Genomic DNA, 15,572 nt, shown 5'->3' on the forward strand with positions numbered 1-15,572 from the left:
ACTGATCTCGTTTTTCTTAAATCTTTTCTCATATTTTTCATTTCCCTTTTTCTGACTCTCAGAAAGCTTTCTCAATGTTATCTTTCACAGCATGTAAGTAACTATGCTGTCTTTTACTGAATTATTTACTTCTTATTTTTGACCTTCACAATTTCTTTTTATTCTCTGATTGTTATTTAAACATAGCCCTTTGTTCTTGGTTTGTCAATTAAACAAGACATCTCATGATGTTTTAAAGTATATAGTCTGTTTCTTTCAAATGCTTTTTCTATTATTGTGGTTGTCAAGGTCCTTTATAACAGCAACACTCTCTTGAGGCCTCTAGGGACCTTGGCTCTCCTTTCTTCTTTTACAGTAAGGGCATATGTAGATGGATGTGGCTTTACAATAGGCACAGTTTACTAAGAGCAAACAGAAATTAGATATTTGGGGAGAATGCCCTCAACTATCATATCTACTGTGACCTTTTTCTTAGGCTGGATGACTTGCTCCAGATTCTTCCAACTCTTGACTATAAGGGTGTGAAAGCCTGGAGGAGTAAGGAAACAGGGGTGTCCCCATCTAGTACGCAGCCTTTGCCTCTCTCCTACGCTACATCTTAGGAACTAAAGCTTACAGTTCACCTTCTTCAAGGAGTAACTCTTTCACACTGTGCCAAGTAGGGAAAAGGCTGTCTCTGGCTGTCCTGAGTTGGACCAGGGGTGCAGTCATGCTTATCAAATCTACCTTTCAGGCATCAGAGTACCCGGCACCTCCAATTCCTGAGTCCCGGGTTTCTAAGGTGTCACTAAGCTACATTTTCTGTTCCAACCACCACTTTCCATCTTATGCAGGAGGCTGGGTCTTAGGCTTATCCAGTTTTCCATATAAGTTACCATTTGTCTATCTTTTCCTTCTTCTAGAATTTTGTAGATGTCTTTTCCCTGGTGCCATCATCTAAGCTATTTAGCTGTGCCTTATAGGTTACCATCCTCTCTAGTTGTTTACTATCACCTTAGGAAAGTTTCAGGAGGTACCATGTGTAAATAGTATGTTGAAGCTGCCACATTACACTACACAGCCATATTGAGCTATACTTTCCTCCCTGGGCATGCCATGTTTTTATTTGCACCCCAACTCTGCTCTTGCTGCTCCCCTACCTAGCCTACCTTTGTCATCTTCCTGTCTTTAATTTTCCAATCCTTAGTGGTCCTTCAAGATTAAGCTCAGGCATCATTTCAAGTAGAAAATTTCCCCCAGACCCTCCTTGCACATCTATGTATGTCTCTGGCCTGGCACATACTGACCACGCAGTGTTGAGATGATCCCCTTGCATGTCTGTTTCCCTCCCCAGACATGAAATTAGTAGGCAAGGACTGCAGCTGATCCTATATTCTGTCATTAGTATGGAGAACACCATCTGGCACATAATAGGTGCTCACCAATAATTGTTCAATTGACCCGTTTCTAGAAGCTTCAATTAAAAGCATTTTCCTTCTCATAGGAGTCAAGAAATACGGCTCTGTTTATTTGCCAACGTCCAAATAAGAAAGGCTAATCAGAGAGCACCAGGAAATGAAAACAGCCAGATGTTTTTAAGAGCAAAAGTCCAGGAACACAAAAAAGCTTCCAGCAGGGGTGATGTATGTTTTCCTAGTGATTCAAAATGAATATATGCTCATTAAGCAGAGAGAGAGATTTAACAGGTTCCTCAGTTAATGCTGCAATTTTAAATCCATTTAAGATAATTTTCTTTATCTTGAATCTATTTTTCTCAGTAACCAGGATACTTAACTGATTTGTACAAAATCCATTTGAAACAGAAATAATCTACTCAAAGCAAAGGCACACTCTAAATGGAAAAAGAGAGACACCGCAAATCTAATAGAAAATGAAGAACACGTTTAAGAAGTGAAGGCAGAATCCTGCCTAGAAAATAGGGGTTCTTTGCCCCAGCATCTTGAGTCTACCATCCATCCCCTTTCTCTCTTTCACATAAAGAAATAGCATTCTTAAATCTGAAAGCACAGAATAGAGATCTCTCACAAGCCAACTAAAATGCAAACAAACGGCCTGCAAGTAAGAATCTCAAACAAAAATCATACATAGAAACAATCATGGGATGCAGTTTTTCACCTGTCAGTCTGGAAAAGCATTTTCCAAATGCCAGTAGTCAGTTTTGGAAGCTTCTAGCAAAATTTCAATAGAAGTAGAAGATTGCTATAAATTTTCTGCAGGACAATACCACAATATGTATCTAACTTCCAAAAACACCCTATATTATGACCTAGGTATTATACCCTTAATGTGTATTAAGAAAATAAATATCAAATCAATATACATAAAGATTGGAATGCGAAGATATTTATCAAAATCTAAGTTATAATTTATTTATAATAAATAACTTGAAAATAACTTAATTTCCAACATAAGAAAAAAATGACCACAAAGAGTAACACCAGAAAATGCTCATGAAGTAATGCTAAATGAAAAAGGATAAAAACAATATATCATATGTTCTTATTGGTATAGAAAATAAACTTGAAGACAATATGCTAAGATTTTACTAGTCACCATCTCTCGGTCATGAGATCATGGTGACTTTTGTTTTTATTTATTTATTTTGCTAGCATTTCATAATCAACAATTTTCAACTTACTGATTGTGGAGGAGACAGAGTAAGGTTGAAGCTCCCCATTAGTTACAAATAACATGAGAAAATATTACAGACCTGGGTCTACACCCACATGATGGAGCAAGCACCTCTAAATAACTGAATCAGAACTTACTTGGTGGGACGATAATCCGGAATGGAACGATCCAGTGAAATTTTTTCACTGAGGTAGGAGTTATAGCCATACTTCTCATGGGGTCCCTTGGCTTTTTCTTCTTCAGCCGGGGAAAGGGTAGCAGGAAGGCCCCCTTTACCCCGTCCACCATAACCTTCAATGAGTCCAAGGGATTTGGATAGGCCTGGAATAAGGAGGGGGAGAAAGAATTATTTGAAAACCACCAGACCAGGATCTGTCGCTGAAGCTCAGACACAGTGAAAATTTTAACATTACCAATCACAGAAAAAAAATATATAAATAATATAAATATAAATATATATATATATATCCTTGATTTGTCAAACTCAGGAACATGCCCTGAATACATTTATATTGAGACAAAGATCAAAGTAACTGTCAGTTCTGGGGTTAAAGTCTGGGTATCAATGAGGAGTCTCGCTCCTTTTAGAATCTGTAGTAGACAGGGTTCTATAAACCGGAAAGGCTGGTTAACATGGGAGAAGTGAAGACAGAAGAGGACCCACAAAACTAGAGCACCCACAGAATTAGGCTATTATCCATGCCTGCTTTCCTCTCTCCATGGGACATTATATCAAGGCTAAAAATGCCAGGAAATCCCAGGTACAACGTAGAGTGAGAACAGCCAGTGACAGGAAACTGCCAAACTGTAGGTGTTCTTGTTTCATTTGAATAGCGAATGATATAGAGGTTGATATTATCGTGAATTTAAGTGTGTAACAGTCTGATACGGTTCTTTACCTAATGGTCTATTTAAAATTCATCTAAATGGCAAAAGGAAATACAAAATGTTTGAGAATAAATCACAGAGAAAGAACTCCCTAAGAGTGATAACCATGAGGAGGAGGCCCCTAGCAATTGCAAGTTCCCAGGATGATGGCAGCTTTATAGCGAGCTCCATTATATGATAAACAGCTTGATGAGCAATTCTGAAATCCTAGATTTATGGGAGCTTTTACTTATCAGCTTGAAAACGTTTGTTGTTAAGGGCTCACATTCCCTTTTGTCATTTCAAATGTTCAAGCTTCTTACCACACGCTCAGGTACACACACACACACACACACACGAGGGCACATGACACTTTAACCACAAGTCTCATTGCTGCCATTGGCAGGAAAAACATGGACCAGAGATGTAAAGAGCTTTCACGGCAGGTCACCCACAAAGCTAAGGACCCTCATCTCCCAGGAAGGTGTCCCCAGCCAAGTCCAAGGCCAGGGAATCTGTTCTGGTTGCAAGATAGGCCTCGTCATGTCATGCAAGACTTGGATGTCCTCCTGAAAATATACTTCTTTTTTCTGTGCTATCAAGATCAAAAAGCAAAGGTGGAGCAAGTATCTCAGAGTCAGTCTTGAGTGATCATCATTTTTCTGCCTCAGAATCATTTCCACCATCTGTGTCCTTCAGGAACCCAGGCATCTTTTCTGCCTGCCACCATCTCAGCAGAGGCACCATCAGCAGAGAATCAGATGCCGCCATCATTTCGTGTTGTTTCCTGGTCTTCACCACATCAAGGTGCAACATTCCAAGAACATCACCTTCACCGTGCTTAAAACTCTACCAGCACTCTTCCTGTGTCAAGTGCAAAGCCCCAGGTGGTATTTTAAACTCATCTGTGAACATTACTCACAGGAAGAGAAATGGAGCCGTGAATTCAGAAAAGAGTTTTGTAGTTCTTCAAAAGGCTACACACAGTTATCATATAGCTCAGCAATTCCATTCCTAGATACATACCAGGAGAAATGAAAACATGCCCCACATAAAAAGTGAACACAAATGTTCACAGGAGATGCATTCTTTTTTTTATTTTATATATTTTTTACATTTTCATTTTTGCACAATGTATGCATTTTCATCTTGGTTATAGTCCCCATACAATTCCCACCCCCCTTATTTTGACCCTAACCCCTCCTCTTCTCTCTCCCCCCACATAGTGTGTCTCTGGTTTATAGTTGCTTGTTGATTTTGATTTTTACCTTATTATAATTAGTCCTTTTTATGGTCCCTATTTCCTGGTTCCTTTAGGTTTTCTAAGTTCCTGCTATGAGTGAGACCATCCGGTATTTTTCTTTTTCTTTCTGGCTTATTTCGCTGAGCATGCTCCCTTCCAAGGAGCTGCATTCTTATTAGCTAAGTGTCCATCCACAGATGAGTGGACAGACTGTATCATATCCATAACAATGCCATAGAACTTGTGAATAAAAAAAGTGAAGTTATATATTATAAATGGATGAACCTTCAAAACATGATGCCATGTTAACAAGTAGTCAGGAAAGACAACATATTCTAGACAGGAATGTAGAAAATAAACAAAACTCTAGAATCAGAAAGTAGATTAGTATCTGTTTAGCACTGAGGGATTTTGGGGTGGCAATAGGAAGTGGCTACTACATGTATGGAGTGGTGGGCAAGTTGGAGTAAGACTGTGGTGATGTTCGCACAACTCTGAATATACCAAAATCTAAGTGGTACACTTTAGATGAATGATTTGATATGCAAAAAAAATCTCAATAAAGCTATAAAATAACTACTTGTGATAGTTTGTTTTCAATAAACTGGAAGTTCAAAATAACAGGAAAACTTTGCAGCAAAGCACCTAGAAATGGTGACTATAAACTTTAATCAATTAATTAATTTTTATTTATATATACAAAAACTGGGGTACAGGCCAGAGGTGTGGGGGTGAGAGGATTCACCAGAGACAGAGTGGGGAACAGAACAGGCAGATCGACCGAAATACACTGCTGAGGGGAGCAGCAGGCGAGACAGGAGAGGTCTGCTGCGCCATATGGGTAGCTCCCTGTCCGGGGATCTACTCGTGCTACAGTGGCTGCAGACAGCTTCATAGGTTGTATCTTAACCCCTTGCACCACCCGGGAGTCCCGAATACAAACTTTTAATTAAAACATCTTAAATATATATCTGAGCTAATACAAAAAAAAAAGGAAACTTCCAGAGATAAGTTAAAATCCGAGTTGAAACTACATCTGCTGGACTGAGGTGAAGGCTAGATTGTTCATTAATGAAAGGCTGGCATTTCAGAGCTCAAACATGCACAGGACATGAAACCTTTTGTATGCCTTAAATGTTTCATAATTTTTAATTATGAAAGTACTGGCTTAAATAGTGTCCCACTGAAAACTGGAAATGTGACTTTATTTCAAAATAAGGTATTTGCATGTACACCAAGTTAAGGTTAGTGGTGTCCTTATAAGAAAAGAGAATTCTGAACACAGAGATAGAAACAGATGAACAAAGGAACTTGATAACAGAGATGGCTACTGGAGGATACAGACACAAGGTGAGGAATGTCAAGGACTGCCAGGAACTCCCAAAGGCTAGGAAGAGACAAGGCAGGATTCTTCTCCAGAGCCTTCAGTGGGAGGATGACCTAACCAACATTTTGATATTAGATTGACAGTCTTCAGAACTGATAGATAATGCATTTCTGTTATTTTAAGCCACCAAGTCTGTCATAATTTTATTATAACAACTATATAAAACTAATAACAATGAATATAAAAAAGAAAACTGGGTAGCTCCATTAATAGCAGAAAAGATAGACCTTAAGGCAAAGAGTTTTATGGGTATAAATAAAGTCAATATACAATAATAAAAGTAACTATTCACAAGGATATTATAAACATCTAGAAACTCATGTATCTAACAATATAGCTTGAAGTTACATAAAGCAAAAACTAACCACATTACAAGGAGAAATCAACAAATGCAGAGTCATAGTGGGAAATACTAACGCAGCTCTCAGTATTCAGCAGAACAAAAAAATTTAGCAAAGATACAGAACAGAACAACAACATTATCAAGCTTGATCTAAAGTAGAGACTGAATTAAACATTCCTCCCAACCCCAGCACACAAACAAATGCTCTGTCCAGGAAATTCTTTTAGGAAAAAAGCATCCATATTGAAAACATGATGAAGAATGGTAAATAAATGACAGTATTCACATAAAAAGCATAGCAATGAAAGACTTACAGATAAATGGATTAATCTCAGAGACTCAATGTAAAGCAAAAAGCAAGCATTAAAATGTATGTAATGTAATTACATGCATTCAAAGTTTCAAAAATAATAAAAATGTAGTTCAGAGATATAAACTTATGTAGTAAAATTATAAACAGATGCAAAAAGAGAGTGGATTTTGATTAGTAAAAGATAAAAAAACACTTCAAATGTATTGGTAATGCGCCAATATAAAGCTGGGAGTAGACACCACTATGTATTCAATATGTAATTATTATTTAACAAATATTCAATATGTAATTATTATTTAACAAATACATGAATATATTCTAGCTGATGGTGTTTCCTCCAGCCCAATTTCCAATGGGTATGAGCATGCTAAGCCTTTCCCACACCAAAAAGCAATTTTCAGACTTCAGCAGGGTGTTGGAGAATTCAACTCAATTCTGACACTATCCACCCAAAGACAGCATCAGATCCCACAGCATAAAGCCCCCAAGGCTATCCTCCATTTTAGATACTGGCCATAAGCCCTTGTTTCTGACTAACTATAAATCAGAGGTCCCCATGAGCTCCTCCAGAAACTTCAGGTGTCTGTCAAAAGCCTCAGATTATTATCTCTGCTTCTGATCAATTGGCCATAAACCAGAGGTTCCCAGGACACCCACCTCAGGCTTGATCAGTATGCTAGAAGGGCAGACAACCCAGAATACCTCTTTACACTCTAATCACCAATTACAAAGGATACTAAAGAATACGAATCAACAGTCAGATGGAAGAGATGTATAGGGTGAGGGATGCAAAAAAGATACAGAACTTCCATGCCTTCTCCAGATGTATCCTTCTCCCCAAACCTTCATGTTCACCAATCCAGAAGCTCTTTGAAGTCCCCTCCCTCAGGTTTTTATGGAGGTTTCATTACATAGGCATGACATTAACTCATTGGCCATGGGTCACTGAATTTCACCTCCTATCTTTCTCTCCTCCAAAGAAGTCAGGGAAAGAGGCTAAAAGTTTCAACACTCTGGTCAAGTTGGTTCCCCTGATCACTAGCCCCATTCTAAGGTGTCTTCAATAATGTAACAAGAGATAATCTTCAACACTCTGAACACTAAAAGAAATTCTAAGGGATGGCTGTGATCCAGGAACAGGAACTGTAGATGAAGACCAAATATGTATGAGGAATCTATTTTGATCATCTGAATGACCAAACATATATAAATCACAATATCACAACAGACTACGTGAAATATAACAAAATAAAAAGATGATAAAGAAAATACTGACCGTGGGCTTTTATCCTTGTTTTTGTGCTTTTATTCATTCACCCTAGATTTTTATCTTCCCTAGTACTTGCTGCCTTTCTCACAGCTTACAAACTCAGCCTTTGTACTTTTCTTGCCAGCAGGACACACAAGGATCTAGGAGGGAGAGTATGAGAATGGGGCAGACTTGACCTCCAACTTAACTCAGCAGTTTCAATGGAAATCATCTGATTCTTCCTCTCATTTCCTCTGTGTGGTTTGGCTAGCTTGCCTTTTCCTTCCCTTGACAACAGAAATAATTGCATTTCTTTTGTCCAGTCTAAATAGATAGCTTCTAATCCCAAGTCATTAAATGCCACCCTGGAGTTAAAATACATCTCAACTGTGTTTGCCCAGCATGTGCCCATGCCTTTCCAATGTAGGCAGAGAGTTTGGGGGGAAATTTATTATTAAAAAGAATACAAATTAAGACTAGGAATGCATGCTAATCCTACCAAGGACACACAGGAATGACTGTTCATAGTGAGATTTTTTTCCCCTTTTTGTGGCATTATTACCTCCATTGTGAAAGTCACCCAGTTAGCAACCTCAAAAAAGATCATTCTTCACAGTGCGATGTGACAACTATGAATTATATATTTTGTGGTCCATGTGCTCCCATTTTCCCCCCAATTTAATCTTCTAGAAAGGTTCAACAAAGCGGCAAAAATTTTCACTGGCATTTAAATGTGCTTACTTAGCAGGCCCCAGAAACTGTTGGCAAAGATAAAGAGTTCAAGTTCAAATATAAGACAAGGCTCAAGTTGGTTTCCACTTAGCCAAAAAAAAAAAAAAAAAAAGGTTGCCACAAGAGCAAGTTGGAGGAACTCCATGGACCCTGGAGACCTTCTCTTCTGAAAGCGCTCTTTGCTTTTTGACCAGAAATATTTTTAATCCACCTAAGACAGTTATCACATGAACTTAGAGGCATGGAAGTCACAACTGGCACACACACACACACACACACACACACACACACACGGAAGTCACAACTGGCACACACACACACACACACACACAGAAGCAAAGAGGACAAAGAGAAGAGAATGGGTGGCTGCTGAGCTCCAGGCCTGGGAGAACTCATCACTCCCCCCTTCTTCAGGTGCTGCCTCCTGAATTACATTAGCTAAAGACTATAGTATCAAGCAGTGTTATTATTCTTGTTATTAAAAAGAAGTTGAAGATGAAGGAAGGAAAAAATAAGATTGAGGTCAGTCAACCCATAGCAATAATACAGATAGTCTTCATGTTTCTCCCCAGATACACTTTCCACCCTTTCTCCCTGCTGAATGCCCAAGGAGAGAGATCTACAAAGATCTTCCTCCACTAATGATGGAATTGTATCCATTGTAAGTTGAAATTAATCTAAGTCAAAAATGCATTCAATACAGCTGATCCCTGAACAACAGGGGGTTTGGGGCACCAACCCCCATGCAGGGGGGACTGGTTTCAGTGGATACCAAAATCTCTAGATACTCAAGTTCCTAATAGTCAGCCCTCCATATCAGCAGGTTTTGCACCTAGGGATTCAACCGATATCCACAATTGGCTTCATCTATCAGTACAAAATCCATATATGGAGGTTCCACTGTATTTTTTGAAAAAAATTGTATAGTAGTGGACCCCTAACAATTCAAACCCATTTTTCAGCTGTACATCTAACCTACTGAACATCACAGTTTAGCATAGTCTGTGTGAAACACGCTCAGAACACTTACATTAGCCTACATTTGGGCAAATTGTACATCTAACACAAAACTTATTTTATAATAAAGTATTAACTATCTTGTGTAACTTAGTGAATAGTGTACTAAAAGTGAAAACAGAAATAATTGCACAGGCTTTCACCTTTAAGGTGCACAACTAAAATACACTGGGCCTGAAGAATGAAGCATTGGACTAAAGTAACTTGCTGGAGGAAGGAGCTACTACAATAACAAGGTTATCAATTTCTCTCTCTTCTGATGAGGCTAGAGAACAGTGGATTGTTTACTTTTGTGATTACAGGGCTGTCTGAGACCTGCAACTCACTGCCTCTGTCTAGCATCACAAGAGTATTATACTGCCCAGAAAAAGACTGAAATTCAGTACAGGTCCTAGTGAATGTGTATGGCTTTTGTGTCATCACAAAGTTGAAAGTTGTTGAGTCAAACTGTCGTAAGTCTGGGGTGACTGTCTATTTAGATAGATAACGTCAAGGCTTCTCTTGTGGAGATGACCCCATGACTCTGGATTGGATTCAACCCACAGGAGACACCTTGAGGAGACTGATGGATGAAAAGAGAAGGAGATTGTATATTTACTTCCCAGCTCCCTTGGGACAGGGCAGTGGTCTGGTAGAGGCTGCACACTTCTGCACCACAGCAGCTGCTAGGCAGCACTGTCCCAGGGTTAGCCTAGGACAGAATCCTATGCTCTGTTAACTGCTCCTTCCTCTTGCCCCTTCAAGTTTTGGCAACTGCTTCTCCTCCATTGTGATTCACCATCCTTGCTCATTTTTGATCATTTCCCTTAACTCCCCAAACCTTTTAAATATTTCGCTATACTCCTTAAGTCACCCTTTGAGTGTACCATCTGCTCTTTGATGATTTCCTGATGGACACCTCATCATACTATCTCCATAGAAAGACTTCTCCTATAGAACAGTGTCTGGTACCATTGTTAAGGGCAGGATGTGGTCACCCCAGTGCCTGATGTTTAGAAAGGTCTTTAAAAACAATTGAGTATATGCATGAATTATAAAGTGAATAGATGATGTTGAGAAAAAAATTAAATATCCATCAGGAGAACAATTACTAGGAGAATAGGAGATCTGTGAAGACTACATATTATAGTGCATTTATATTCATAAGGAAGAGGAGAGTCTCCAGTAATGAATATCCTAGAGAAATCAAGCCTGAAAAAGGCCATTTGGTCTGGCAATGAAAATGGCCCTGATGACCTTGGATATGACTATATCACTGAAGTACAGCTTCGAGGGCAGGGAGTGAGGTCTCCCCCAGTCAGGGCATTCAGAGCATGTAGAGGATCCTATGATAATAGCATTTTGTATTCTGGCAATAATCAGCTAGAATATGCAATGTAAATAAGCTCTATCTTATTTATTCTATATTATAATTCTATTCCAGATTATAAAAGCAACAAGTATTGAAATAAGCCTCAAAATAATTTTAACCAATAGGAAGAAAATTAGAAAATTTTACTAAGTAGAATAAATGACACATATAAAATTAGCAGAGAGAGACACATTTTTGAATGAGAAAATGGAATGTTACAAAGATAAAATTGCTCTTTTTTTAATGTGTAGGTTTAATGTAATTCTAAATGAGATTTTTTTTCTCCTGGAACATAACAAAAGTTTCTAAATTTAACCCAGAGGAACAGAGGTGAGAAAACCTAGACTTTTTTTTTTAAATAAATTTTATTTTTATATTCCCCATACAATTGCAACCCCTTATTTTGACCCCAATCCCTCCCCTCCCCGCCCCCTAACCCCATAGAGTGTCTCTGGTTCATAGTTGTTTGTTGATTTTGATTTTCACTTTCTTATAGTTATTCATTTTCCTGGTCCCTTATTTAAGTTTTCTAGATTCCTGCTATGAGTGAGACCATCCGGTATTTTTCTTTTTCTTTTTGGCTTATTTCGCTGAGCATGATCCCTTCCAGCGCCATCCATGTTGCTGCAAATTGCATGTGTTTATCTTTTTTGAATGCTGAGTAATATTCCACGGTGTATATGAAAGCATTTCCATTAAGATCTGGAACAAGACAAGGATGTCCACTCTCACCACTGCTTTTCAATATAATACTGGAAGTCCTAGCCAGAGCAATAAGACAAGAGAAAGACACCCAAGGAATCCAAATAGGAAAAGAAGAAGTCAAACTATCACTATTTGCAGATGATATGATAATATGCATAGAGAATCCCAAAAACTCCACAGAAAAACTAATTCAACTCATCAATCAGTTCAGTAAAGTGGCAGGATACAAAATCAACACGCAAAAGTCAGTAGCCTTCCTATACACAAACAATAAATCTGAAGAAGAAGAAATAAAAAAAAACATTCCTTTTATTATCGAAACAAAAAAAATCAAATACTTGGGAATAAATCTAACAAAAGAGGTAAAGGACCTATACAAAGAAAACTATAAAACCTAGACTTTTAAAAGAAGAAAACCTAGGGGAAGAGTTACCATGAATAAAAATAAGTTAAAAAAATAAAGCAAAATTTGGGCCTCCCTGGTGGCACAAGGGGTTAAGTCTCAGCACTATGAAGCTGTCTGCAGCTACTACAGCATGAGTTCAACCCCCAGGCAGGGAGGTGACCCACATGGTGAGGCAGACCTCTCAGTTCTTACCCACTGCTCCCCTCAGCAGTGTATTTCAGTGGATCCGCCTTTTTTCTGCTCCCCAGTCTGTCTCTGGTGATTCCTCTCACACCCTGCACCTCTGGCCTGCATCCCAGCTCTTATACGCATAAATAAATAAATCTTTTTTAAAAAGCAAAAGTAGAAGGTAACTGTAAAGAAATTTTACATTGATGCTGGAAGGTGAGGGTCTACAATAATTTTTTTTCTCAAATATTCATTCAATTTTCCAAACATTAAGTAATAAAAATAACCTCCACCTTTGAGATGTTAGAAATTTCTTTCTAGGGTCGCCGTCAAGGCAACAGCTAACTTTGGCAGGACACCTCACTGGATGATGGAGCAGCCCCATCTATCTCCCATGAAGATCAGGAACCCTGAGGTGCACATGCTTGATAACCACTCAGCAAGAGTAAATCACTCTGCTCATGTCTGTCTTGGGTTCAGCCCAAGCTCCAAAGGCTCCAGAGTTGAGGCAAAAATAAGTAGCCAATGTTGTAAATCAACTTCAAACAGCCTTCCTATCTTCCTCCATGTAACTAAGGACATAATTTTACCCAGAGTTACAGCTTAAACTTATGAGTTTACAGATAACCAGCATCATTCTTTCAGAAATAGGGATGGTACTCACAGCAGACACACAGACTCCAGAATAGAGATTGCAGCAAAATGCAATCTGCTGCTTTGTTAATTCATAAGGTCCTCATCACCTTAGCAGCCACACTTCAATGTGGGGAAAACATACACACACACACACACACACACACCCCCCATTAGAGCTTGCCTGTTGTGCAGCCTGTTCTCAGTTGGACAAGTATGTGTTGGGGGTCTATGCAGAGAATCCCCAGTTTTCTGTAGGTCATGTCCACCTCCCACAAGATGCCAAAGCATCTGGAAATTGATAAAAGTAATTGGCAATCAGGGTCAGGCCATAAGTTTATTAGTGAGCTGTCTTCCCAGGTATGTTTCTGGTCAACTTTTATACACGTGTGTGAGAGAGTGGGAAGATTTCCTTGGAAAACTTGTTTGGTAATAGAGAGGACACTTGAGAAACGTGTGACGAGGAGCCTTGGAAGAACATAGCCAATCAGTAAAACATACTGAAAAGCTCTAATGATTAAGAACCCAAGATGTGGAACAGGAAATGACAGGCAAGTCAATGGGACAGAAAGGTGAGTCCCAAAATAACGCTGAAATAGAGAGGTCAGCAATATTTTGGATACAAATGTTAGTGATAAACTGACAAATGTTTGTTAGATGCAAAGCACTATAATGAGCACTTTAATCATACAAACACACAGTATTTATGCTAAACATACATGATAACTAGATCGATGTGTGCTAAATATATATATTTTTAATTCACCTCATATACATATTTATAAAATATTTTTAATTTGTTACTCAAACGACTCCACTTACATATCTCCACTCCATTACACCTCTCTATCACTTCTGCCACCACCTGGATTCAAGCTCAAGTCATCTCTTCCTTGAATTATCACAGTCAACTCCTCTGTGAGCCTTCTCATATGCAAATCTTACCACTGCTTGCTTAGAATTCATTAGTGCATTCCTGCTGTCTATGGGAAAATATCCAAAAATGTTCATGCAACGTAGAAAACTGCTCATTAGCTGACTTCTTGCCCAGTCTCATCCCCACTTCTCCCTCTCCTACATCCTTGATTTCACTATCCCACCTGCTTCTAGTACTTCTAAAACAATTCTACTCCCTCACCCCCAGTGCCTCTGCAAGTCATCCTTACTACTTCTTAACACAACCCTGAAAACCCTCTCTGAACACATCCCAAGCCAGAAAGTTATACGCTGCTATATCACACTATACGTGTCCTGACTGCTCACAAGAACACAGGCCTCTTGCAAACAGGAAGACACACAGCCTGGCACATGTGAGCACCTCATACCTGCTGCACACATGAGTGAACGGCTGAATGAGCAAAGTGGGTGAATAAATGAATGAATGAGCAAAAGCGTGCATGCCCTACTGTTGATTCAGAAGTCTCCTAGAGACATAACAGAAATTGGTAAGCACCACTTCATGAGCTCACATCAAATCATTATTGATCCCCCAGTTCATATATGAGTACAATAATCTTGACATTTGTCGATGTCTGCATGATTATGATGATTTTGACATTTTCTGTCTTGTATCCTCCGTGCTTCCCATACATGATATCCAAAGATTATGTTAGTCTTAATCTCTTGGATAAAGTCATAAGAGTTCAACTGCATCAGCTGCTTCTTGGTGGAAGAAAACTGGAATTGTCTCCTAAGTCCAAGGATGAATAACGCACCTGGATTCAACTTATGATCCTGAGTTGGAAGGATGAAGGGATCACCTACCCCCATTCCTCCCTTCCAGTGCAGATATTCCAAGGATATGGCCACCCAGTTTGCACCATGTTCCTCTGGGAATAAAGAACTCACCACCCTGCAAGGCAGTGCATTAGTGGAGTATATCTCAAAACGATAAAATTTCAAAAAATATGTAGTTCAGTTTTTTCTATCTAGTGGTCTTATTTCTCTCTTCTCTGTCTATCAAGAACATTTGAGGGCCTCCCCTGGTGGTGCAGTGGTTGAGCACTGGGCTGCGAAGCTGCCCACAGCCTCTGCAGCACCGTTTCAATCCCCAGCCGCCGGCGAGGGTCCCACATGGCGCGACAGACCTCTCCTGTCTCGCCCGCTGCTCCCCTCAGCATTGTATTTCGTCACTCTGCCTGTTCTGTTCCCTGCTCTGGTTCTGGTGAATTCTCTCACTCTCCCGCACTTCTGACTGTACCCAGTGCTTGCATAAACAAACAAACAAATAAACAAACAAATAAATAAATAAATAAATTTGAGTAGAGGCTACGTTTAAAAAAAAAACAAACATTTGACTTTCTGATTGCCAATTACTTTTATCAGTTTCCAGATGCTTTGGCATCTGGTGGGAGGTGGCTGGGACACGTGACCTACAGAAAAGTGGGGATTCTCTGCACAGACCCCCCCAAAACATACTTGCCTAACTGAGGACAGGCTGCACAATATGCAAGCTCTTAATGGTGTGTGTGTGTGTGTGTATGTATATTTGTGTGTGTGTTTTCCCCATGCTTCCCCCCTATTTTTA

At 39.2% G+C, this 15,572-nt stretch overlaps 1 protein-coding gene across 1 annotated transcript in view; it reads right to left on the reverse strand.

The window, feature by feature from the left end:
• GALNT17 (polypeptide N-acetylgalactosaminyltransferase 17) overlaps window positions 1-15,572 on the reverse strand; it is a gene marked incomplete at both ends in the record, with an annotated part of 370,966 nt that overhangs the window by 233,426 nt on the left and 121,968 nt on the right. The window contains one exon of the mRNA XM_084249348.1: window positions 2,769-2,952. Coding sequence (XP_084105474.1) covers window positions 2,769-2,952 — 184 coding nt within the window. The remainder of the gene's footprint in view (window positions 1-2,768; window positions 2,953-15,572) is intronic.

This window comes from Talpa europaea, assembly GCF_964194135.1.
Source record: "Talpa europaea genome assembly, chromosome: 12".
Taxonomy (NCBI): domain Eukaryota; kingdom Metazoa; phylum Chordata; class Mammalia; order Eulipotyphla; family Talpidae; genus Talpa; species Talpa europaea.